The 24,330-nt window shown below is 41.9% G+C and overlaps 1 protein-coding gene across 2 annotated transcripts in view; it reads right to left on the reverse strand.

Annotated features, from left to right (window-relative positions):
* TAFA5 (TAFA chemokine like family member 5) overlaps nucleotides 1–24,330 on the reverse strand; it is a 582,115-nt gene that overhangs the window by 57,653 nt on the left and 500,132 nt on the right. For both annotated transcript variants that reach the window (XM_036761827.1, XM_036761828.1), the window contains exon 3: nucleotides 11,339–11,466. In XM_036761827.1, the coding sequence (XP_036617722.1) occupies nucleotides 11,339–11,466 (128 nt within the window). The remainder of the gene's footprint in view (nucleotides 1–11,338; nucleotides 11,467–24,330) is intronic.

The following is a 24,330-nucleotide window of genomic DNA, read 5'->3' on the forward strand; positions in this document are numbered from 1 at the left end:
AGAACAGGAGCTATTGTTTTCATTCTTTCTTTGTGTCTCCAGAACTTAGCAAAGGGCCTGGCACCTACAAGGCACTTAATAAATGCTTGTTGACTCGATTCACTGAAGTCTTTCTTGGCAGACCAAAATGATAAGTGAGTAAAAAAAAATTTTAGGAACTCAAAGGAGCAGAGAGAGAATGACTGAGAGGAGGACAGCAGGCAGGACTGCATTGGTAGACTGCACGGGGGAATCCCAAGGTGTCACATTCTGCCAACACTAATCACTTTAACCCCAGCATTTTACTGATCACAGTACATCACAATATTGGAGACTAACAATTGTAAGTGGCCCAAAGGTCCATGAGGAGTGGGTATGAGCAGGCCATGGTCACAGCATGCTACCATCAAGATATATTCATGTCAAGTGACAAGAGACATAACTGAAGGCATACATGACTATGAAAGAAGAGTTACCTGAGATAGTATGTGTAAGTGCTCTCTCTCTCTCTCTCTCTCTCTCTCTCTCTCTCTCTCTCTCTCCTCTCTCTCTCTCTCCCTCTTGTGCGCGCACACACACACACATACACACACACACACATACACACACGCACACACATCAAAGGAAGACTTCAGAGCATTGCACAGCTCTTCTAAGAAGGATTGATGGAAACTTATGGATGATAATCAGAAAAGGTATGAGTGGATGGTGATAGGCACTAATGAAGAAAGTCCTCACTTTGATAAGATCAGAGGTTTCTTGCACTATTCAAATAAGGCTACAGAACACAGAACTTGGTTTTACAAACTTTTCTATTTTTTTCTTAATTGTTCCATGTTTCTGAACCTTGTCTTTCCAACCAGACTGTGAACTCACTGAGGTCAGAAACCATACATACTTTTCCCTCCCCTTTATTCCTCTTGGTGGCTAGGCCTGGGGCTGGGCATACTAGGGGAATCAACCAATCATGGGACTTGTTAGATCCTTCAGAAAGAAGCTCAGTCTATATATAGCAAGAAGAGGGAGTAGGGGGAAGAGTAAGTGCAAATAAATAAATCTGTCTGCATGTCAAGCTTACTCAGGGAGACAGAAAATGAAGAAATTTGTTAGACCCACTTTTTCTCCCTATGATCAACTGGACGTCTTGTTCTCTTTAATGATTTTTGGTGGAGTTTGTCACAGCCTCAGGAATTATCTCTGGGGCAGTATCCCATCATTCTATTCTCTCTGATTTGGAGGAATTCTTACCATCCCCATGTCCCTAGATGCCTTGGTGTGAGGGATCATCACCATAAAATATTACAGAGGCAGAGAATATTGGAGCCAAGGCGATCCTCAGAGATTATGTAGTGATACAGTCCCATTTTATAGGAAGCACTGAAACCCAGAGAAGCCCTCAGGGTACTTAAGGATTTATTAGAAGAGCTTTGGCTAGAACCCACCACATCCTGTGCCTTCCTTAAGGTCTATAAGATCTGACTTCACCTAGAGTTAAACCAATCTGCAAATAAAAGAAGACTCCACACCTTCAGTTCTCAGCATGAGAGAGGATCTGAGTGGTTAGGAACCTTGCAGATGCACTCTGGGGGCCAAGCTAAACTCATTGCATAGTGGTGACTCAAAGAACATTTTCATTGTTTTGAGATTTCAAGCAGTAGATGACAGAACATCATCTATTCTGACCTCTTCATGGCCAAGGATCCCCTCTCCAACATGCCCAGGAGGTAGTCAGCTAAGACTTCTAATCTAAAGGACTTCTAATGAGGGAGAACTCAGTACTTTTCAAGGCAGATCATTGATGCTACTAGAATTATAAATGGGGTTTCCGCTGTCTTTCTCCTTACACATCCCAGGACAACCACAAGGAAACTAATGCTAGAAATACTGAATCATAGAATCTCAGAGCCAGAAGAGACATCAGCGAGTAGAAAATGAGTTGCCTCTACAAGATTGCATATAGTGGGTGATCCAGCAGCTAATTCCAACGAGAAGCAAACACTCTTATGTAAGAAAACACATGCCACTGTGGACAGATCCAACTACTAGGAGGTTGTTGTTGTTGTTAATGTTGTTGGTGTGTAGATGGATGTGTCTGTGTTTTACATCAGATCTAAATCTGCTTCCTTAACTTCTTTCCACCGATCCCAGCTTTGTCCTACAAGGCCAAGGAAAACAAGGCTAAACCCTCTTAAACAGAATAGTCCTTCAAACACCTGAAGGCAGCTGTCTCATACGTCTTAAGTCTTCCCTTCTCATCAATTCTCTTTCAATTCAATATTCCACTGCATAAGGAATTCTCCTGTGTTCATCAGTGGAGTAAGATACGTTCTGGAAAATTCTACCCTTTAGAGAATTCAGACTATCTGAAACGTTTGCCAGCCCTGAACATTGAAATGGGCAGCTAGATGGCACAGTGGATAGAGTGCCTGTCCTGGAGTCAAGAAGACTCATCTTCCTGAGTTCAAATCTGGCCTCAGATACTTATTAGTTCTGTGACCCTGGGAAAGTCACTTAACCCTGTTTGCTTAAATTCCTCATCTGTAAAATGAGCTGGGGAAGGAAACAGCAAGCAAACCACTTCAGTATTGCCAAGAAAATCCCAAATGGGGTCAAGAGGAGATAGACATGACTGAAATGATTGAAAAAAAGCAAAACATTGAAAGGATTTCAGATTACTTTAATAAGAGGCGTATAGTTTCCAGAAGCAGGGAAGTGTTCATAATGCTGTCCTATGATTGTTAGGATTTATTGGGTCCAGGGCTGGATACCATATAGAACATAAGGCAACCATGATGGGGAGGGGCTTTGAGGTCATGCTTTGTGATAAGATAGATGGATGGAAAAGATGGTTGGAAGAGGATGCTGTAAGTACAGAAGGAGAGCAGGAAGGATATACAAGGCCACTGAATCTGATTGCCTCATTTCACAGATGAAGAGAGAGAGAAAAAAGTCTGTTAAATGGCTGTAATGCCAACTGACCATATGGAAGAATTCTTTCCTAAATAACAGAGTGAGAGATTTGTGGTGTCATATGCAATCCCTTTTTTCCTCTTGTTTATATAAGGAAATGTTCATACCTGCGGATATTTGTCAAGTTCATATAATAATATTTAGAATAATGAAAAACACATTCTTTGAAATACTTTGGAACGTAGTGTTAACATTATTACACTAATTTTGAAGATGAAGAATTTGGGGTCCAGTGATGTGAAGTAATTACTTTTTTTTTTCCTGCCTAGACCCAGAAAGAAGAAATAGGAACAAAGGGTAGGTGATCAAGAAAGGTGGATTTGGGAATTAACATCAAAAAAAGCTTCCTAAAAATCTGAACTCTTCTGAAATGAAATTGGATTACTCAGGAAACAGTGTATTCCCCCTCACTGAAGGTCTCAAGTGAAAGGCTCAGTGGCCATTTGTTGAGGATACCGCAGAGGTGATTTATGCCCAGCTATGGGCTAGATCAAATGACTTCTGCTGTCTTCAGGCCTGGGATTCCATGACCTCTCCAAGGTCATGTGAAAGTGGCAGTGGCAGCCCTCAAAACCAGGTCCCAGAGTGCTTTTTCCAGGACATCACTCTATAGTCCAGCCATAAGATTAGAACCTAGGTGTTGGAAGAAAAGCTGTGGGAGTGGAAAGGAAAGGAACGTTAGACATTGTGTGGCCAAGGGAGAAATACAGGACTTGAGAACTCAAGTGGGTCAGGGATATAAGAAGGAGAAAGAAAGGAAGGGAGGGAGAGATAGCAAGAGACAGTGGGGCACAGAGATGGAGATAAGCACATAGACAGAGGGAAGGATGCTGGGAGGGAGAGAGTCAGAGAGGGCAAAAATTTTTGTCTGTGTATCCCCATGATAGCAGTATGGGGTCATAGAAAGGGAATGGTCCTGGAAGGCAGCGTGATCTGGGATCAAGTCCAACCCCAGACATTCATAGGGTGAATGAACCAGAGAAAGTCACTTTATTTCTCTAAAAGAAAATTCTCCAAGTTGCTAAGTTGTAGAGAAGATGTTAAGTTGCATTGGTAGAGTGGGTTCCCTCACCCTGGAACTTCCTATACCAATAAAATCATAGGTTGAGTTTCTGCCCCTATCCTATTCCCATGCCTTAGTATAGCACCTTGCCTATAATAGACATTTAACCAATGTCAGTTGAATTTAACTTTGTTGACTTGGATCTGATTTCTCTGGTCTCTGGGTCCTTTCCTGGACACACAGTGACCCTCCTAGGCAATGCCTTCCCAGGTAATCAACAATCAAATTGTAGGAAACAGCTCTACATCAAGCTCTCTAATTGCATGTTGGTGATGATGAGTAGGGAATGAAAAGTCTTCATTGAAATTCCAACCACACTTCCACCGCCCCTCCAAGTATGGACTGAACCACTGCTCTGATTCAGGCCATGTGTCATCTGCACTAATGGTGAGGAATGCTGAGTTCAGGCGTGGGTAAGTAAACTCGATTAAGGGAGTTGTATCCCTGGGCGAGGCTCAAGACTTAGTAAATTTTACTAGCTAAGCAGTGAGCCCTGTGTCAGAGTAATTACACCTTTTATCCACTGTGAGCTCTCTCTTAGCATCTTCAGGCGCCTTAATTTCCCACTTCAGCTAATTTAGAAGTAAAACCACAGAGGTTTAGAAAGGTTAGTTCCCAAAGAACCGACGCATGAATGTTCAGCTCGGCTCCGGGCACTGGAAGTACATCGTGGAGGAGAAGGAATTCATTAAGCAACAATTGTGGAGTGATGGTTCATTGATAACATGTATACAGTTTGCTGGAAAAAAAATATAATCTCCCCTGAAAATCCAAGAGGCATATTTTCATGTATTTGTTGGTGAGCTTTCTCTTAAACAACAATAAACTCATAGATTTGAATTTTGGTAAACCTATAATAAACTAATCTTTGGGAGGACTGGGGAAACCACTCACTGTAAATCCTTCAGGAAGCCCTCAGAAGTTACCCCATTTTGCAACAACTTTTGGTTGTAGCCATCATGGAGCGCCTAATTTGTCCTTCTCTGATGCAGTTATCCCTGAAGTCTGCCGCAGAGAGCTGATCCTAGGTGAGCCAGTGATCTCTTGGGCTCTGGTAAGCTAGGTCAGGAGAGTCTCAGCTCTCTTAGCTCCTATATGTATAAGTAGATGGAACTAGATGATCTCCAAGGTCTATAAAAAAGTTAAAGACCTTGTGATTCTTTAACAGGCTGAAAGACTCCAGAGAGAAGCTCAGTGATGGAGGCTATGTCTGTCAGCCAAGGGATAATCAAGCTGAGTTCAAGGAAAATGATCACCAGTTTGCTTAAATGCTTTGCCAATTAAGCATCAAGAACTTAAGTACCTTTCTGTTCTAGGCAGCAAAACAAGTATAAAGAATGAAACGATCCCTTCTCACAAGGATCTTATATTCTAAAAACTGTGTGTAAATTTTAAATAAATATGTATGTGTATGTATGTGCGTGTGTGTGTATGTTGTTGTTGTTGAGGTGTTCATGTTGTATCTGACATGTCGTGACTCGATTTAGGTTTTCTTGGCAAAGATACTCCAGTGGTTTGCCATTTACCTCTCTCACTCATTTTACAGACAAGGAACTGAGGTAAACAGGGTTAAGTGACTTGCCCAGGGTCACACAGCTAGGAAGTATCTGAGGCCATATTTGAACTCAGAAAGATGAGTCTTCTTGACTTCAGGCCCAGCACTCTATCTAGTGAACTTCCGAGCTGCCTCGTGTGTCTGTGGATATGTAGCCACATAATAAACACATTGAGAATAAATGTATATAGATTGGTTAAGTAAAAGGTAACTTGCATGACAAGACGATAACAGGTAGAGGGGTCAAAATAGCTTAATTTAGAACTGGAATTTTTAATCTGAAAAAGGACTAGAGAGAAAAGAAGGGAGAGAGAGGGACAAGGAAAGGGAGAGAAAGAAGTAGGAAGAGAGAAAGAACTACTTTAATGAGGCTGGAATGACAGTCTGAGGACAGGTTGTAAAGGGTTTTAAAAGCTAAATAGCAAAGTTCATATTTTATTCTTGAGACAATAGGAAGTGTTGGGATTTACTGAATAAAGGGAGGGACACAATCATATCTGTGATCTACAAAACCCTACTCTCATCTGTATCATGATCTCCAATCTGTTGACCCCTCATTGTCTCCCAGGCCGTCTCCCAAGCACTGGCCACTCTCTTCTCTTTTCCTCATATTGACTCAACTCTACACTGTCCCCTTCTCTTGAATCTCTAGCTTCCTCATATAGCTGATTCTGCTCTGCTATCCATCAGCTTTGGATGACTTTCACCATCTCCCATCTTCACTACTACATACATGCTGCTGAACAAAGGTGGAGAAAATCAAACAACAGTCTGATGATCCATACAAACTTATGTTAAACAACTTCATCTGGGTCTTCACTGCTGCTAGGGAATTCTATTTTGCATGAAAAAGATAAAGCCATTCACTGAGAGTTCCCTCTTCTCTCCTCTTCCTCAATTGTTATCACTTATGTACCTTCTAACACTATCCCCTCTTTCTCCTCTGTCTCACATGAAGAGGTGGCCTTACTCTTTATCAAGGCCAATCCTTCCACATGGTCAAGTGACCCATTCCATCCCATTTCCTCCAACGGACTGCCCCCTCTGCCATCCCCATTCATTTATTTCTAACCTCTCCCCCTCTACTGGCTCATTCCCTACTGTCTACAACTATGCCCAGGTTTCCCACATCCTGAAAAAATAATCTTCACTTGATATTTTCTCCATTTTCCAATCCCGGCTAAATATTATTCCATATCTCTTCCACCCTTTCTAGCTAAACTCCTTGAAAAGGCCATCTACAATAGGTGCTTCCACTTTATCTCCTTTTACTCTCTTCCTAACTCCTTAAAACCAAGGTTCCAACTTTATCAACACTCCACCACAACTGTTCTCTCTAAAATCATCAATGATATCTTAATCTGCCAAATTTTCTCAGTCCTCATTGTCCTGGACTTCTCTGCAGACCTCCACGTTGTTGGTCACCCTCTCTCTTTGATAGCCTCATCTCTCTAGATTTTCAGGACTCCAGTCTTTCCTGGTTCTCCTCTTATTTATTTCAATTCTCCTTTTCTCTGTGCCCTTTTGTGGGATCGTCATCCAGGTCACACCCTCTGACCACAGCTATCCTTGCAGGGTTTTCCTCTATTAGAAGACAATCTCTTTGAGGTCAAGGATTCTCTTGCTTTCTTTTATCTGTATCATTGGAATTTAGCACATTGTATTTAGCATACAATGAGCACTAAATAATCCATTTTTCATTCATTCATTCATTTATTCCTCCATCCCTCCATCTCTTCCTTCCTTCTTCCTTCTTTCCTCCCTCCTTCCCTCCTTCCTTCCTTCCTTCCTTCCTTCCTTCCTTCCTTCCTTCCTTCCTTCCTTCCTCACTTCCTTCCTTCCTTCCTCACATGCTTCCTCCCTTCTTTACGACCTTCTTTGCTTCCCTCCCTCCCTCCCTCTCTCCTTCCTGGTGAGACAGAAAAGGAGACTAACAGAGAGATAAGAGGACCGCCAAGAAGGAATAGTATTATAAAAACAAGAGAAGAGATAGTATTGAAGGGAAGGGAGTGATCAACATTATTATGTGTAGCAGTGAGATCAAGAACCGAGAGAAGATTAACCACAGCAACTGTTGTGAACATAGGTCGGGATCTGCAGGCAGGGTATCAGGCTGTATGAGTGGGAGCTAGATAGATGTTAATGACATCTCAGATTTCAGGATCATTGAAGCATTTTGGATTAGCCCTCTTCTTTGTCCTTCTACTAACTGTAAGCTCCCTGAGGACAGGGGTCATAATCTACTCTGAACTGTCTCCAGTCCCAGCAGTATGCCCCGCATATACCACATGCATATTAGTCTGTCTCTTGAAGGAATAAAAGAATAACAACTCTATTTTTTTTCCTTTGGGGAAGAGCTGGGGTTAGCATTCAGGGCTATAGGCATTGGGTATATTACAAAGGGCGAATTTGAAAACCTGATCTTAGAGATGATCAAACCAGTGTTTCTCTTTTAGGACTCTTTTGGCCTTCCTAAACTGTCAAAAGAATTTCCATTACCCACCACCCAGTGCTGGGCCTTCAAGCTGCTGGAGGGCCCTGTGTGATAACATACTCACCAAACTGGAAAATCTTGGTTCTTCTACACTTCAGAGAAAAGATGATGTAGGACAAGTGTCCCTCAATTCTTTTACTGGGTCTTCACTGAAAAAAGTTTTCTAACCAATTGAGATATTCAGGCTGCCAAAGGTGTTTGCCTTTACCAAGTTCCTGTATAAAGTGCTCTGATTCTTTTCACTTAATTCTACATCAGTTCATTCAAGTCTTCCCTGGTTTTTTTTTTCTGAATGTATCTCTTTCTTTATGGTATAAGGGCATGGCATGCTAAAATATCATTGTATTCATGTATGTACAACCTCTTGTTCAGTCATTTCCTTATTGGCGGGCACCCTCCTGTTTTTCTTTTCTTTGCTACCACAAATAAAGCGCACCACTATTAATCTTTTTGCACATGGGTCCTTTACATTTTTCATAGAATCTCTTCAAATTAGAGGCCACTATGTCAAACCATATGCATGACTTATTGAGTTTGGGGCCCAGTTTTGAACTCCTATGCAGAATACGTGGACCAAGTCACATCTCTATCAGCAGTGCAGATGTGTACCCGTTTCCCACATCTCCTCCACTATCTGTCATTTTCCTTCTGATTTCTTTTCACTCAGAGGTCTATGGCAGAACCTCAGTGTTGTTTGGATTAGCATTTTTCCTTATCATTAGAGATTTGGAATTTTCTTTTTGGATCCTTGTGGTTAGTTTGCTTTTCTTCCTCTAAGAACGGATTGTTCATATCCTTTGACCATTGGTCACCTGGGGAATGGTTCCTGTTTTTGGATTTTTGGATCATTTCCCTATATATCTTGCATGTTGGAATTTAATCTGAGAAATTACTGCAGATATTTTTTCTGCTTCTAAATCCACTTCTAAGTAGGACTCACTGCTGCTTTATAACTCCCAGACTTGACAACACATTCTCAATAATGTTCATGTTACTCAAGCCAATTTCTATAAGTCTGAAACTGGTCTTACATGAGTCAGTGATCTTGTCAGGGTTGTCCAGAGAAGCAAATTGACCTGCTCAAAAGGCGTACTTTTCTCGTGGCAATCTAAACTTTCGGGTGGTCCTGGCTTAACCAGGATGGCAATGAGTTCTATATCCAAGATCTCTGTAGAACATTGTCAGAGGACACCTGAGGAGGACACAAAGCGCTTGAGTGTTCCTAGGATGAGACATAGGCCTAGGGAATCACTTTCACTAAAAGTACCCTAAAATCCTTAATTTTACCCACCTTAATGGTTTTGTACCAGGTTTTAACTTACACAAGACTGTAGCCTAACTGTAGGTATACTTTTTATATATACATACAAATACAATTATATAAAAATGTATGTGCACACGAAAAAGTGCATAAATATATGTATAGACATATTTGTATAAACACCTCACACACACACACACAATAATAAGAACTCCTATTACTAGAGTGCTTTAGGCTTTACAAAGTGTTTAAGAAGGAAAGAGAAGCAAGAATTACTGCTCTAGGAGAATATATGCTCCTAGTGCTCAGGAACTGCTTTGTTTGTTTCTTTCAACTCTATATCTTAGGGGGGACCCAATAAATTTTTATTGAATTGGACTTATTCCCACTTTACAGATTAGGAAATGGAGGTCCAAAGGGGTTAACTGACTTGCCAATAGACATGTAGCTGATTTGTTCAGGCTCAAACAAAGGTCTTCTGATGACAGGTTTACAACTCTGACCATTCATCACGTCTTTCATGTGGAATGAGAACAAAAGGAAGAAAAGGGGGAGAGGGAAATAGGAAGATAGCAGGGAAGAGAAATGAAAAAGATGGCAAACAGAATAAGTGAATGGGAAAGAAAGGAAATAGAAGAAAGAACAAGAGAAGGAAAAAGAAAAGTGCTCACAGCCCTGAAGGCATACTGACTTAATTTGTTTTGTTTTCCTTAGAACTTCTGTTCCAGTTGAAGGTGTAATCCAAGGATGGGTGTTGAGCTCTTTGGCTCCCTCCTCTGACTGTTTAGAAGCTTCAGGACCTTCAGAAAAATGATGATGACTGTATGGCCAACAAGCTTTAAAACATTTGAATGCTTTGGCATTCAAAAATTTGGGGAAAAAACTGGCATGAAAAATGATACACAACAACTTTAGTCTCCCATTCTTCCCATTCCATTGCTGATGGAAAAAAAAATCCTGGTATATGGCTCCTGACACTTTTGCATGTAATTTAATGAGGAACACAGGTAGTTAGTCAAACACTATCAAGGATTGGTACCCAAACCAATGTATTTGGCTCCCACAGGGAAGTCTTACTTAGGTTTGAGAATCTGAGCCTTGAAACTCTCAGGAGGAGGAAAATGGATTATAATTTAAATGATTCTAGCTTAAAACCTCCCTGGCATGGAGTGGTTGTGGTAGACAGGCCAACTCAATAAGACATCCCTGTTCTCCTCACCCATGACCCTTTCTGGGCTTTCCCATTGACTTGAGGTTGGGCTCCGGGAGATCTGCAGGTCCTGTTTGCTATCCTGGGTCCTTAACCTGACTATGCAAGGTGTGAGAATGGTTAGGAAGAACAAAGACCAAGAAGATGAAGGAATGGAAGGAAGGATTCTTTTGGGTCATCTTCTTCCCTCTTGTATGTCTCAACTGATCATATATTTTTGTAAAAACAAATTTATGCCTCCCACCTGAGGGTAGGAGAGATGTTTAAGCTGAAGAAAAGTTAATAAAGTAGCCTTAAGAGAATTTTGAATACACACACATTCATTCATGTATGTGTTTGTGTGTGTGTGTGTGTGTGTGTGTGTGTGTATGTGTGTGTATACTACTGCTCTTAAGGTATCTTTCCTTGGTTTCTAGGCTTCTCTTTGTAGGCAGGCTACCACCAGATATTGAGCTAGCATTAGTTCCAAACAGGTACCTGATATATGAAGCGAGCATCTGAAAATGGCTCTAAATACTTTTTGTCAGATGGACTAAGAAGGCAGCAAATAGAGTCAGGTGTCTGAGCAGTGGACAGTGATAAATGATCTTTTGGCCTTATGAAAGGAATGGAGAGGATGCCAACTAGGTCATCATACAAAAAGACAGCTTTTAAATTTTCCTTACTACTGATGTTCAATTGAAAATTCATATGAACAACTTCCCCCTTGGACAAAGAAGATGGGGGGAAGGCACCATTGGGTCCCTCCCAGATGGGCAGCAGTGCTAGGCCAGAAGGCAGCCAAGACATGTGCAAAGCCAACTTACCGTGGTCGTCTTTATCCGTCCTCCAGGCTGGGTGCAGGTCCAGCCGGATCTATTGATTAACAAGTCGCAGCCTTCGCCTTCTAAACAGGGAAGCATGTCACACCACTGCTTGGTTTTTATGATTCGTGCTGTGGAAGAAAAAAACAACAGAGGTGTTGGTCAATGGGCTTTTCCACATGGACCTGTGGCTATGTTTTTCACATAGACTTCTCAAATCAGCAAAGTAACACTGGAGGACTCTCTTGAAACAGGGAATCAGTATTCAAGGAATGTTTTCTCAAGTCTTTTGTTCTAGGACATACACAGAAAAGCATAAAGAGGACTGGATGATGAGTGGTAGGCCCTCAGTCTAAATTATTGCTGCTAATAAGGTGTGTACCCATGGGCAGGTCAATTAATCTCTGGGCCTCAGCTTTCTCATCTGTAACATGGAGGGAATGAGCTCTGACCTTGGAGCCCCTTCCACCTTTAGACCTCTGAGAGCAAGCCCCTTAAAATCTTTGGCCTTCAGAGACCTTTCTAGTTCCATCCAATTAAAAATAATGTTTATCAAACATCTTCCATGTGCAAGTCACTGGAGATTAAAAAAAAATAATCTTTGCCCTCAAGAGCTGGTTTCCAAGATCCCCTTGAGATCTTAATGGATGATTCTAGTCTATTTTCCTCACTGGTCTTCCTCTTCTAATTCAGCTACAACTTGAAATCTTCCTTCACACTGCTGCCTAAGGGTGACAGGGACCTGTTAGTATAGAGAATTCCAAGAAGAAGGAACTCCCCTTTCAAATTCAGATTTCCACATTCTCTTCAATTTATAATCTTAGAGAAGAAAGAAAAAAAATGTTCAAATGGTCCAGAATATTTATTTATTTATTATTATTTTCATAAAACCTGAAAGGTTTGACATTATGTGAAGTAAAATATTTGAATCCAGGTATTCCCAGTTTTTTTTTTCTATTTAAATTTATTTATTTAACATATTTGGTTTTCAGCATTGATTTTCACAACATTTTGAATTACAAATTTTCTCCCCATTTCTACCCTCCCCCCCACTCCAAGATGGCTTATATTCTGGTTGCCCTGTTCCCCAGTCAGCCCTCCCCTCTATCACCCTCCTCCCCTCTCATCCCCTTTTCCCTTCCTTTCTTGTAGGGCAAGATAAATTTCTACGCCCCATTGCCTGTGTATCTTATTTTTTAGTTGCATACAAAAACTTTTTTTGTTTTTGAACATCTGATTTTAAAACTTTGAGTTCCAAATTCTCTTCCCTCTTCCCTTCCCACCCACCCTCCCTAAGAAGTCAGAGCAATTCAACCTAGGCCACACATGTATCATTATGTATAATCCTTCCACAATACTCATGTTGTGAAAGGCTAACTACATTTTGCTCCTTCCCAACCCATTCCCGCTTTATTGAATTTTCTCCCTTGACCCTGTCCCCTTTCCAAAGTGTTTGTTTTGATTACCTCCACCCCCATCTGCCCTCCCCTCCATCATCCCCCCGCCTTTTATTTTTTTTTTATCTTCCTCCCTCTTCTTTCCTGTGGGGTAAGATACCCAACTGAGTATGTATGGTATTCCCCCTCAGGCCAAATCTGATGAGAGCAAGGTTCACTCATTCCCCCCTCACCTGCCCTCTCCCCTCCTCCCATAGAACTGCTTCCTCTTGCCACCTTTATGCGAGATATTCCACCCCATTCTATCTCTCCCTATCTCCCTCTCTCAGTATGTTGCTCTCTCATCCCTTAATTTCATTTTATTTCTTTTAGATATCTTCCCTTCATCTTCAACTCACCCTGTGTCTGCTCTCTCTCTTTTACATATATATATATATATACATAAACACATATATATATACATACACATACATACATATACACATAGATACATACATACACATTCACTTATATATATACATAAACATAAACACATACATATACATATACATATATATATATATATATATATATATATATATATATATATATATACATGCATATTCCCTTCAACTACCCTAATACTGAGGTCTCATGAATCATACTCATCATCTTTCCATGTAGGAATGTAAACAAAACAGTTCAACTTTAGTAAGTCCCTTGCAATTTCTGTTTCTTGATTACCTTTTCATGCTTCTCTTGATTCTTGTGTTTGAAAGTCAAATTTTCTATTCAGTTCTGGTCTTTTCACTGAGAAAGCTTGAAAGTCCTCTATTTTATTGAAACTCCATATTTTGCCTTGGAACATGATACTCAGTTTTGCTGGGTAGGTGATTCTAGGTTTTAATCCTAGCTCCATTGACCTCCGGAATATCGCATTCCAAGCCCTTCGATCTCTTAATGTAGAAGCTGCCAGATCTTGGGTTATTCTGATTGGGTTTCCACAATACTCAAATTGTTTCTTTCTGGCTGCTTGCAGTATTTTCTCCTTGATCTGGGAGCTCTGGAATTTGGCAACAATATTCCTAGGAGATTTCTTTTTGGGATCTATTTGAGGAGGTGATTGATTTCTATTTTGCCCTGTGGCTCTAGAATATCAGGGCAGTTCTCCTTGATAATTTCCTGAAAGATGGTATCTAGGCTCTTTTTTTGATTCATGGCTTTCAGGTAGTCCAATAATTTTTAAATTCTCTCTCCTGGATCTATTTTCCAGGTCAGTGGTTTTTCCAAGGAGATATTTCACATTGTCTTCGATTTTTTCATTCCTTTGGTTCTGTTTTATAATATCCTGGTTTCTCATAAAGTCACTAGCTTCCACTTGCTCCAATCTAATTTTTAAAGTAGTATTTTCTTCAGTGGTCTTTTGGACCTCCTTTTCCATTTGGCTAATTCTGCCTTTCAAGGCATTCTTCTCCTCATTGGCTTTTTGGAGCTCTTTTGCCATTTGAGTTAGTCTGTTTTTTAAGGTGTTTTTCCTTCAGTGTATTTTTCAGTATTTTTTTGGGTCTCCTTTAGCAAGTCATTGACTTGTTTTTCATGGTTTTCTCGCATCCTTCTCATTTCTCTTCCCAATTTTTCCTCTACTTCTCTAACTTGCTTTTCCAAATCCTTTTTGAGTTCTTCTATGGCCTGGGGCCAGTTCATGTTTTTCTTGGAGGCTTTTGTTGTAGGCTCTATGACTTTGTTGTCTTCTTTAGGCTGTATGTTTTGGTCTTCTTTGTCACCAAAGAAAGAATCCAAAGTCTGAGACTGAATCTGGGCGCGTTTTCGCTGCCTGGCCATATTCCCAACCAACTAACTTGACCCTTGAGTTTTTCAGTGGGGTATGACTGCTTGTAGACTAACGAGTTCTATGTTCCACGTTTGGGGGGAGGTGCCAGCTCTGTCAGAGCCGCACTCCTCCTTCCCCAAGAACCCCCAGTCCAGGCTGGGCTTAGATCTTCAGCAGGCTGTTGCACTCCTGCTCTGATCCGCCACTTAATTCCTCCCACCAGGTGGGCCTGGAGCCGGAAGTAACAACAGCTGTAGCTGCCCCACCTCCGCTGCCCCCGGGGCTGGAAGCCGAACCACGAACTCCTTCCACTCCCGCAGCTTTTGCCACTAACCTTCTCCGCAGTCTTTGGTGTTTGTGGGTCGAGGGGTCTGGTAACTGCCGCAGCTCACTGAATCAGGGTGCTAGGGCCCCCTCCACCCGGCTTCTGGTCTGGATCGTCCACGCCGCTCAGGCTGGGCTCTGCTCCACTCCGTTCCCAGCTCCCAGCTTCGTGTGGGATAGACCTCACCCAGAGACCATCCAGGCTGTCCTGGGCTGGAGCCCTGCTTCCCTCTGCTGTTCTGTGGGTTCTGCCGTTCTAGAATTGGTTCAGAGCCATTTTTTATAGGTTTTTGGAGGGAGTCGGGTAGGAGCTCACTCTAGTCCGTGCTTACCAGCCGCCATCTTGGCTCCGCCCCCCTATTCCCAGTTTTAAAGTAAACTTTATATTCATTCTATGTCATCGTTATTTAACTGAAAACTCATTTTCAGTTGTGTCTGACTCCTCATGACTCCATTTGGGGTATTCTTGTCAAAGATACTGGACTGGTTTGTGTAACAAAAATTTGGCTAGCAGCTGTTGTAGGGGTGAAGACCCAATGAGACCAGCAACAAGAGCTTCCAGCACAGGTTCTTGTAATCTGCTTCACTAAGGAAAGTAACTTTAAGAGGTTAACAATCTCCCTTTAATCCAACATAAAAATATCATTCACTTAGTTTGGGAGGAAAAGCCAGCACCCTGAACGTCAAAACAAACAAATTACACACAGAGACAATATAAACAGACCAAATCACAATTCAGTTACAGAGAAGAACCAATAGATCTGGGTTAGCAAAGCCTGGGGGCAATTACAACAGCTTGCCCAGAGTCCCACACCACCCTTCCAGTGAGTGAGAGCCCCCAAAACAAAACATCGGGTTTCTTCAAAGCCTCGGGGCTCTTAACAATGGCTGCCCAGAGTGTCCACAGCAACACTCTTCCTCTGAGTGAAAGCCCCAGACAAAATGCTAACCTCTGAGTTTTTATACACTCTTCAGGGCCTGAAGGATTCACATCTAATCAGCAAAAGGGTGTGAGCCTGGGGCGTAGCACCTAGTGGGTGTAGTGCCTAGTAAGACTTAATCAAAGGCACTTGATTACTTTAGCATTCTAAAATAGAAAACAGTAAAAAAAAAATGTCCCACCTTAGTTACTGTAACTGTTACTGTTTGCCATTTCCTCCTTCACTCATTTTCTAGATAAGAAAACTGAGGCAAATGGGGTTAAGTGACTTGCCCAGTGTCACACAGCTAGTAAGTGTCTGAGGCCAGATTTGAACTTAGGATGAGGAGTCTTCCTGATTCCAGGCCTGGTGCTCTATCCACTGTGCCACCTATACCTTGTAGCTTTTTTCTATCCAGATATTCCTGTAGTAAATTCTACCTCTCAGCAGTAATCTGTCTTTTTCCCACCTTTGTTCACAGGTTGTCTCTCTCCCAGTAGCCTGGAAGGGCAAGAGCTGTGTCTTGTAGATATGTCCAAGGAATGGAAGAAAAGGGCAGAAGAAGAGACAGTGTATGGCATGAGCTAGGCCCACTTCTGAGATTCAGAAGAGAATCCTGTACACACAGCAAGCACTGAAGCATCCTGGGCCACATTCATTGTCTGGGTAGTGTTGGTGCTGAGAGAAAAGATGAGGGAAGGCTAGTGATATCAGAGCCTTTGATTTTCCCTCAGTTTTCCAAATGCCATGTTTTTCCAAAGTTACATTTCTCGCTCCTCCTTTCTGCCCTCCTCTCTTCCCTTTCTGCCCCTTCTCCCTTTTTGGGTAACTCATAAAACACAGAGCTGAGGAGCTGGAATAGACCTTTAATGCCACCCTCTTACTACAGGTGGGGAGGGTGAAGCTCAGAATGGGGAAATACCCGGCCAAGGGGCCCAGAGAATCAGTCCTAGGGAGAGCCCCAGGTTATTTCTGCTCCTTCATACATTTCCCATAGTAAGCATTGCATATTCCCCATAATGGTGCTAGTAGAGGCATTCTTAAATACGGGACTTCCTACTGAGGCAGTGTGATGTAACACAAAGAAATTGTGTTAGGATCATAGATTTTGAGCTAGGAGGGAGCTTAGAGGCCAACAACTTAACTTTCCTCCTTACTTTCCATGTAAAGAAGCTGAGGCAGAGAGTAACTTGGTCCAGGATGCCAAAGCTAGTATGGCAAGATATGAACTCAGGTCTATCAGACTCCACAATTCACTCAACCATTCCAGAAGAGCTGGAATCAGACGGACTTAAAATGCTGAATGAAATATACATAAATAGCCATATAGCCATACACACACAGATACAGATACAAATGGAGACAAAGCCTATGAAGAAATATTTAATTCGATTGGATACATTGCTAAGATGATTTTCTTTCTCTTTCTTTTTTTTAGTTGCTCAATTGGGGTTGGAGGTAGTTGGGAGGGAGGGGAAAATGATTATTTATGGCGAAAAGAAAAATTGAATCTCCCTGGATTATGAGGAAAGCACTCTGTAAGAACTTCTAGCTCTTCATAATTGGAAGTTTCTTCAGTTACTTATAATTATTTCTTGATAAACAAAACAAAAAATGAGGCAATAGAAAGACTTTTGTTAAGGAAACCAGGTTTGGATAGCAGGGAAAACAGATGTCTGCCATCTTCACATCATTTCGGTAGCAGAATAAACCTACACTTTGAATAACATTGCCTACTCCATGGAGAAACTGAAGTGTCTCCAGACCAAAGACAGCATCTTGAAGAAGAATGAGGACAATGGACCCTCCATCCTAGGATCCAGTAGGGCCTGAAGAGAAAGGAAACAGAAGGGCTCTGATATCAGTTTGAAGGGCTTCACTCTAAGGTCGCAGAGAAGTACCAAGTTCAAGAAAAAAGGCAGAATCACTTCCAGCACTCAGTGCCTTTGCTGGTGCCAATGTGTACTTAATGCTGTCTATGCTAGGCTATGCCTACTTTCAAGCTTTCACTGTCAGCCCCTCCTGACTGGCTCCTGGCTGCTGCTGCAGCATCACATCCCTGTAAAGGAAATGGTCCTCTTGAAGTGTGGCAGCCTTGAAGGAGCTCAGTTTGGCTGGGACACAGAGAGGGTACAGGTGAGTTATGGTAAAGAAGGCTGGAAAGGCACGAGGGCCATAGTAGGAAGCTGGATCGTGCAGTGGCTGAAATGGCAGTCTGTGGAGTTTGCATCATGGGGCAATGGTGAGCGACTGAAGGATAACAAGGGTAGGAGTGATGGTGACAGACCAGAGCATTAGGAAGATTAAGGTAACAGTTTCATGGAGGATGGATTTGAAATGAAAATAGACTAAAGACAGACCCTTCAAACATCCATTTATTCAACAAACACACTTATTAAGCATCGACAATATACAATGCCCTATCCTTAGTATTAAGCATAGAAAGTATGTATATATGGAGGGAAGGAAGGACACAGACATTTAGTAAATATTTATTATATGTCAGACACTTTGCTAAGTGGTTTACAAATATCCCATTTGATCCATACAACAACCCTGGGAGGTAGGTGCCATTATAATCCTCACTTTGTAGTTGAAGAAACCCAGTCAAACAGAAGTTAAGTGACTTGCCCAGGGTCACGCAGCTAGAATGTACCTGAAATTATATTAGAACACAAGTCTGCCTGACCACAGGCCCAGTGCTCTACCCACTGTGCCACCTAGAAGTGGCAGAGACCATAAACTCAAGGAGCTTAACTTAATTCAGTCAGCATTTATTAAATATCTTGAATGCACCAATTGATCTAGAAGGGATGAAAGACACATGGAGTCACATATAACTTTGAGACAGAGGGAGTAGCAGAAGTGCAAAGGACAAGTCCAGACAAAGGGCTGTGGGAAATCTGAGTGTGTGGAAATCCCAATGGTCAGGTCTACTGGGGACAACTTTAGGAGGGAATAGAACGGCCTAGAACTATGTCCTTTTAGTGGACATCTTCTTGCCTGGGTGCTCTGGGACAATAAGCAATGACTGAACATTCATTTCTCCTGGTGGGTACAAAGAGAAAACACAGGGTTCTTCCAGTGGAAGACAAATTCCCTCCTCAATTCTTGGTGAAAGGCAGCTGGTCAATGGTAGAGTGGCCAAAGCTCCTTGAGGGCAGGGCAGAGGCTACATCTTCTTCAACTGTGCCCCACTCCACCAAAGGCATTTGCAGAAAGCCCTACACATAGTTGGTCCTTACAATGTTGATCTAATTAGAAAATCGGATTATAAACATGCACCCCCACCTCCATCAATTTCATGTGTTTCTGAAGAGTCTCTCCTTCGATCTCTGACTTGGTTACTCGTTGGCTGATCCTTCTTCAGAGTGCCTTTGCTTGGACATTCATTATTCATTCAGAAAGATGCCAGTAGATGTTTCCTTCAGTACAAATGTATCATTTTGGGTGGCAGTAAAAAAATGGGAAGAAAGCCTGGCTCAACATTAATAAATACAAAAAAATTAAACCCATGAAGAAGATTCAGGATTAAAATAGATAGACTCACAAATCCCTGGAAATCCTATTTGCAGTGGCTGAGAAAGGAATTTTATAAATAAGAAAAAAAAAGATTTGACTGTAGCATCCATCTCCCCAGGATCAGAAAAGAAGAAATGAAGAGGTAGGAGCTTGCTTTAGAGTCATGTGCTAGATGCCCATACTAGGGAAGAATTTGGGACACAAACACATGGGCTGGCCAACACAAATGGATTAGCTAGCCAACTACAGACTCTGTTGGTTAAAAGGCGGTGGTGCTGACAGGACGCCACCTGGGTCACAGTGATTTCATAAGCAGCCATAGTGTGTCTTCAGAGAAGTGATTTGTTGGGCTGGCCCAGTGGCCCCAGGCATTAATTTCCTTTACTGCTCAATGAGGAACAATCACAGTCTGGGACTGTCTTTTAGGGCAGACGCAATTTCTTGGACAAAGCCCAAAGAGAAAATCAGAAATAGGGCGAATTCACAGAGGGTTGGACGGACTTAATTACAGGCAAATGCATCACTGCACAGAAGGCAACAAAGGGACTCTAGGGCAGGAGCTCCAGGAGGAGAAACCTGCAGAATAAATGGCTATATGCCAGAAAGAATGCTGGAAATGAAGCTGAACGACATGGGTCAGAATTCCATATCTGCAACATACTCCTTGGGTCACCTTGAGGAAGAAACTTATACTCTCCGAACCTCAGGGCCCTTATCTGTAAAATGGGAGACACCCTAAAAGTCCCATTGCTCCAAGTCTGGTGAGTGGGCCACCCTTTTAGATCTTTCATTCTGCACAGCCCAGTAGAATGTACATCCTTTGAGGACAGGGACACTTTTCCAGAACACATCCTTTATTTTGAGTGCCTAGAACAATACTTCATACTTAGTAGATGCATAATAAATGTTAGATGAATTGAATTTCATTGAGCCATAAGATTTGTTTTTATCACTAATAGACCTCAAAAGTCAGCTAGTCAGCTAGTGAGAATTTGTCATTTCATAGATGAGTTTAATTTATTCAATAAAAATTCCAAAAAAAATACTTATTATTTGCAAAATTCCTGTTCTCTTGAATCTCAGGGCCCCCTTACAGTGGCAAGAAATCAATGAATAAACATTTATTTTAAGCACCTACTATGTGTCAGTTTTTGTTGTAGGCTCTAGACAAAAGTGACATTCCCTATGTTCAAGGAATCTAGCTGGAGGAGAAAACTTCACTCTTTTTACTCACAGAACATTTATCAGTGCCTCTTATGTGCCAAGCATGCTGCCACAGAGAGATGTAGGTGTATTGAATTCATCCCTGTCCTCATGTAATTACTAGTCTAGTTGGGGAGATAAATCATGTATTATTTAATTACTTAATTTTTTAAACATTTATTGGGTACTTCTGTATACAAAACACTGGACTAAAGCCATTCTCCTGGGAAAATAAAATGACAGAAACAATTAATTCCTAACCTTAACTGAAAAAGTCACTGTCTTTGGTAGTTGAGGGGAAGGGAGGCATGAACACAGATGAGTAGTAAATAGAGACTGAACTGAGGATGGACAAAACTTTTCAAATGGAGGAAGTAGAAACTGGTACCTGAGCTGAGACTTGAAGGAAAATCTATGATGCTGAGAAGAACAGGGAGAGCATCCTAGACACAGCATGTAGCCAGTTTAAGCAAATTCATGGAGATGACAGGTGGGTTTCTTTCACTGATTCCCTGATCATATACCAATAATGTATTAGATGTGATATGTGTATGATGGGCACTGTCAGAGAATGTGTAGGAGCTTAAGACATGGAATTTTAATTGGGGAGGCATTACGTTCATCTACATATCCATCCATTCATCAGTTTGGTAGGCCACATAACAACTTGGCTTGGGTGACTGGTGCTGGGAAGACATGCAGATGAATCAGACACAATCTCTGCCATGCAAGGGTTTCCAACCTTCTGCGGGTGGGTGGTACCAAGAGCACAAATACATATAATGTAAGTTGGGACATGGGAAGTGCAAAAAATAGGACTAAAGGCTATGAGAAGGAATTAGGGAGACAGGAATATACAAGGTATTCATCAGGCAGGGGGGAAGGGCTAACAAAACAACAAAAGACAACCCTGAAGGGAACATTATGCGCACTTACATAAGTAATCACCAAATGAATGAGACAGCATTCAGAGTAAAGTAAGAATTTGGATTCTGCAGACCTGGGTTCTAATTCTGCCTCTATAACTCACTTTTACATTTATGCTAGTTACCTCCCTTCACTGGGCCTTGCCTTTTTCATCTGTAAAATAAAGAGTTTAGTTGTGATGGTTTATCGAGTTCTACAATCTCTGATCCTATGGGAGAGTGAGTGGGAGAGTAAGTGGGGGGGGGGTGCAGAAGATCAGGAAGTGCCTTTTGAAAAAAGCAGTATTGGAAAAGGATGGAATTTGGGAAAGGCGAAGTGGTAGAGGAAGACTGGCCAGTGGTCATGCTGTCCTTGGCTCTGGCCAGCCCACATCTGGAATGTGGCTTTCACTCCTCTGGGAGATATTTTAGGGAAAATGTTGACAAGGTGGACAGTGGTCAGAGAAGGGCGATAAAAATGATAAGAGGAGTGGAGACATAGGAGAGGAGTCAAAGGAACTGGCTATTCTGAGCCAGGGGGGAGAAGAGAGCCACACAATGGAGACCTAGTCTGCTCCGGACGCAACTGTGCCATGAGGTTGGAGGATGGGGGGGTCTGAGGAGAAGCTGTAGGGAGACATGCTGCTTGTCTTCAAGTATTTAAAGGGTTGTCACATGGAAGCAGAACCAGGTACCTTGTATTTATCGTGTGCGTGTGTGTGTGTGTGTGTGTGTGTGTGTGTGCATTTACTGACTTTATATTATTATTTATGTATGTTACAGAATTAACTTTATATTAATGCTGTGTATATTTTTAGGGAAAGCTTTTTTTTTTCATGTATGTATCCCAGCTCCTCATAAATACGGATTGTTTCATTCTTGGTACTTATGTACCAAGAATCTGGGCACACAATAGGATCTTAACTACTTGTTAATTGATTGATCAGAGACAATGAATGACAAGGAAGTGGCATGAAAAGATTTGAGCTAAATTCATAAAAATTAATACCAACACAGAAGTGGAAGAGCTGCCTCCTCAACTTTCCCCTCATGTGATGCCTTCAAGCAAAGATGGGCTAACTATTCCTAGGGACTGCTGGAAAGGATATTATCAGTGCACATTGAGCCAGAGGACCTTGGGGAACTCTTCCAATTCTAATCCTCTCATGGAATAGGAAGCCACTGCAGACACCTGGGAAGCTCAGTAGCTAGAGCACTGGGCCTGGAGGCAGGAAGGCTAGAGTTCAAATCCAGTCTCAAACACTACCAGCTGTGGGACTCTGGGCATAACATTTCATCTGAAGTGCCTCTGTGCTAGGTTGTTGTAAGTGTGTGTCTATCCTTAGCACAAGGCCTTGTTTATCACAGGGCCTAGAACAGAACAAGCATTGAATAAGTGACAGTTGACTGACTAATGGCTTGCTCTGGTGAGAGAGTGTGACTCAGGTGTAGTGCTAGACTGCCATATTCAGATTATTCTTGCTTTCACCTTCTACTAAGTAAATGTTACCATAGGTTTATTCCTGGTTTTGCCTTCCAATAAGTAAAAGTCAGGACTAGTCTGGCTTTTGCCCTCTAGTTTAGCAAATATTTTATGTTTAAGAATTAATGGTGTCAGGTGACTGATTTTACATAAATGGGTAAGATGTTGATAGAGCTTAGGAGCTACAGTGATAAACAGTAGGAGTGAATCATTGCCCTATAGGCACATAGCACAGTTACCCCTAGCACTCTGAAAGGATGAATAGTAACCATGAGGTCATAATTATGGCTGACCTTCCAGTGACACCACCAGAACCTGCCACCATTGGTACAGGTGGGATGAACCAGTCAGCCACAGTTGAGAGAGGGAGAGAGAGAGAGAGAGAGAGAGAGAGAGAGAGAGAGAGAGAATGAATGAATGAATGAATGAATGAATGAATGAAAATGTGTCTGGGGGATAACTGGGCTATACATATAATCAACAAATCTCAGAACAGTCTCATCAAGGGCCATCTAGTCTAGTCTATATGAGAGGAAGAATCTGTTCTGCAATATCGTTCCCAGTAAGGACTCAACCGAATACCACTTGAAGATCTCCAGTAGTGAGTATGTCATCACTTCCTAAGTGAATGCATTCCAATTTTCACACTTCCAATCAGTAGGATATTTTCTTTTATATTAAGCTAACATTTCTATACAATGCTTATCATTTTCCACCAGGCAGCTCAGCCAGACTTCATCATTGTCCCAGAAACTCATCTTCTTGCAACACTATGTCATCTCTAAAACTCACATCCCATCAGTACCTCCTGCTCTTTGGGTCCATCCCTCCCTCTCATTGGGGAAGGAGGAGGATGGACATCAGAGAAGTCCCCTCAGAGCCTCTATTGAAGGAGGAGGCCAACGAAAAAGAACTTATCATTTACTACCTGGCTAAAGGACTTCATCTTGCCCCCATGCTGAGTCCTTCCATCCCCACTCCCCCCATCACATTTTTGAGTTTCTCTTCATGTGTTGTTTTCCTTCATCAGATTGTGAGCTCCATGAAAACGGGGACTGCCTTTTGCCTTTCTTTGTATCAACAGACTTTAGCAAAGTGCCTGGTACATAGCAAGTGCTGAATGCTTAGCGACTGACCAACTCCCAGTTCTACCTCTGGAGGTCAACCAGAACATCAGTCCTTCCATGGGATAGCCTTTCAAACACCTGATGATAGGTCACATATCTTCCTGCCTTTTTTCTACTCAGGGATAAAGATTTCCAGTTCCTTTACTGGATCCACACTGGGCTGCAAAGTCAACATGTGGTGTCACATGGCTGCCCCCAAAAGGAATATGATCTCAGATTGCATTATAGATGAGCTTCTGAAATGAGGTGTTGATTCCTCCAGCTAATGATGACTTTTCCCTGAAGACTTCATAGAGAAGATGGC

This window comes from Trichosurus vulpecula, chromosome 5 (assembly GCF_011100635.1).
Source record: "Trichosurus vulpecula isolate mTriVul1 chromosome 5, mTriVul1.pri, whole genome shotgun sequence".
Lineage (NCBI taxonomy): Eukaryota > Metazoa > Chordata > Mammalia > Diprotodontia > Phalangeridae > Trichosurus > Trichosurus vulpecula.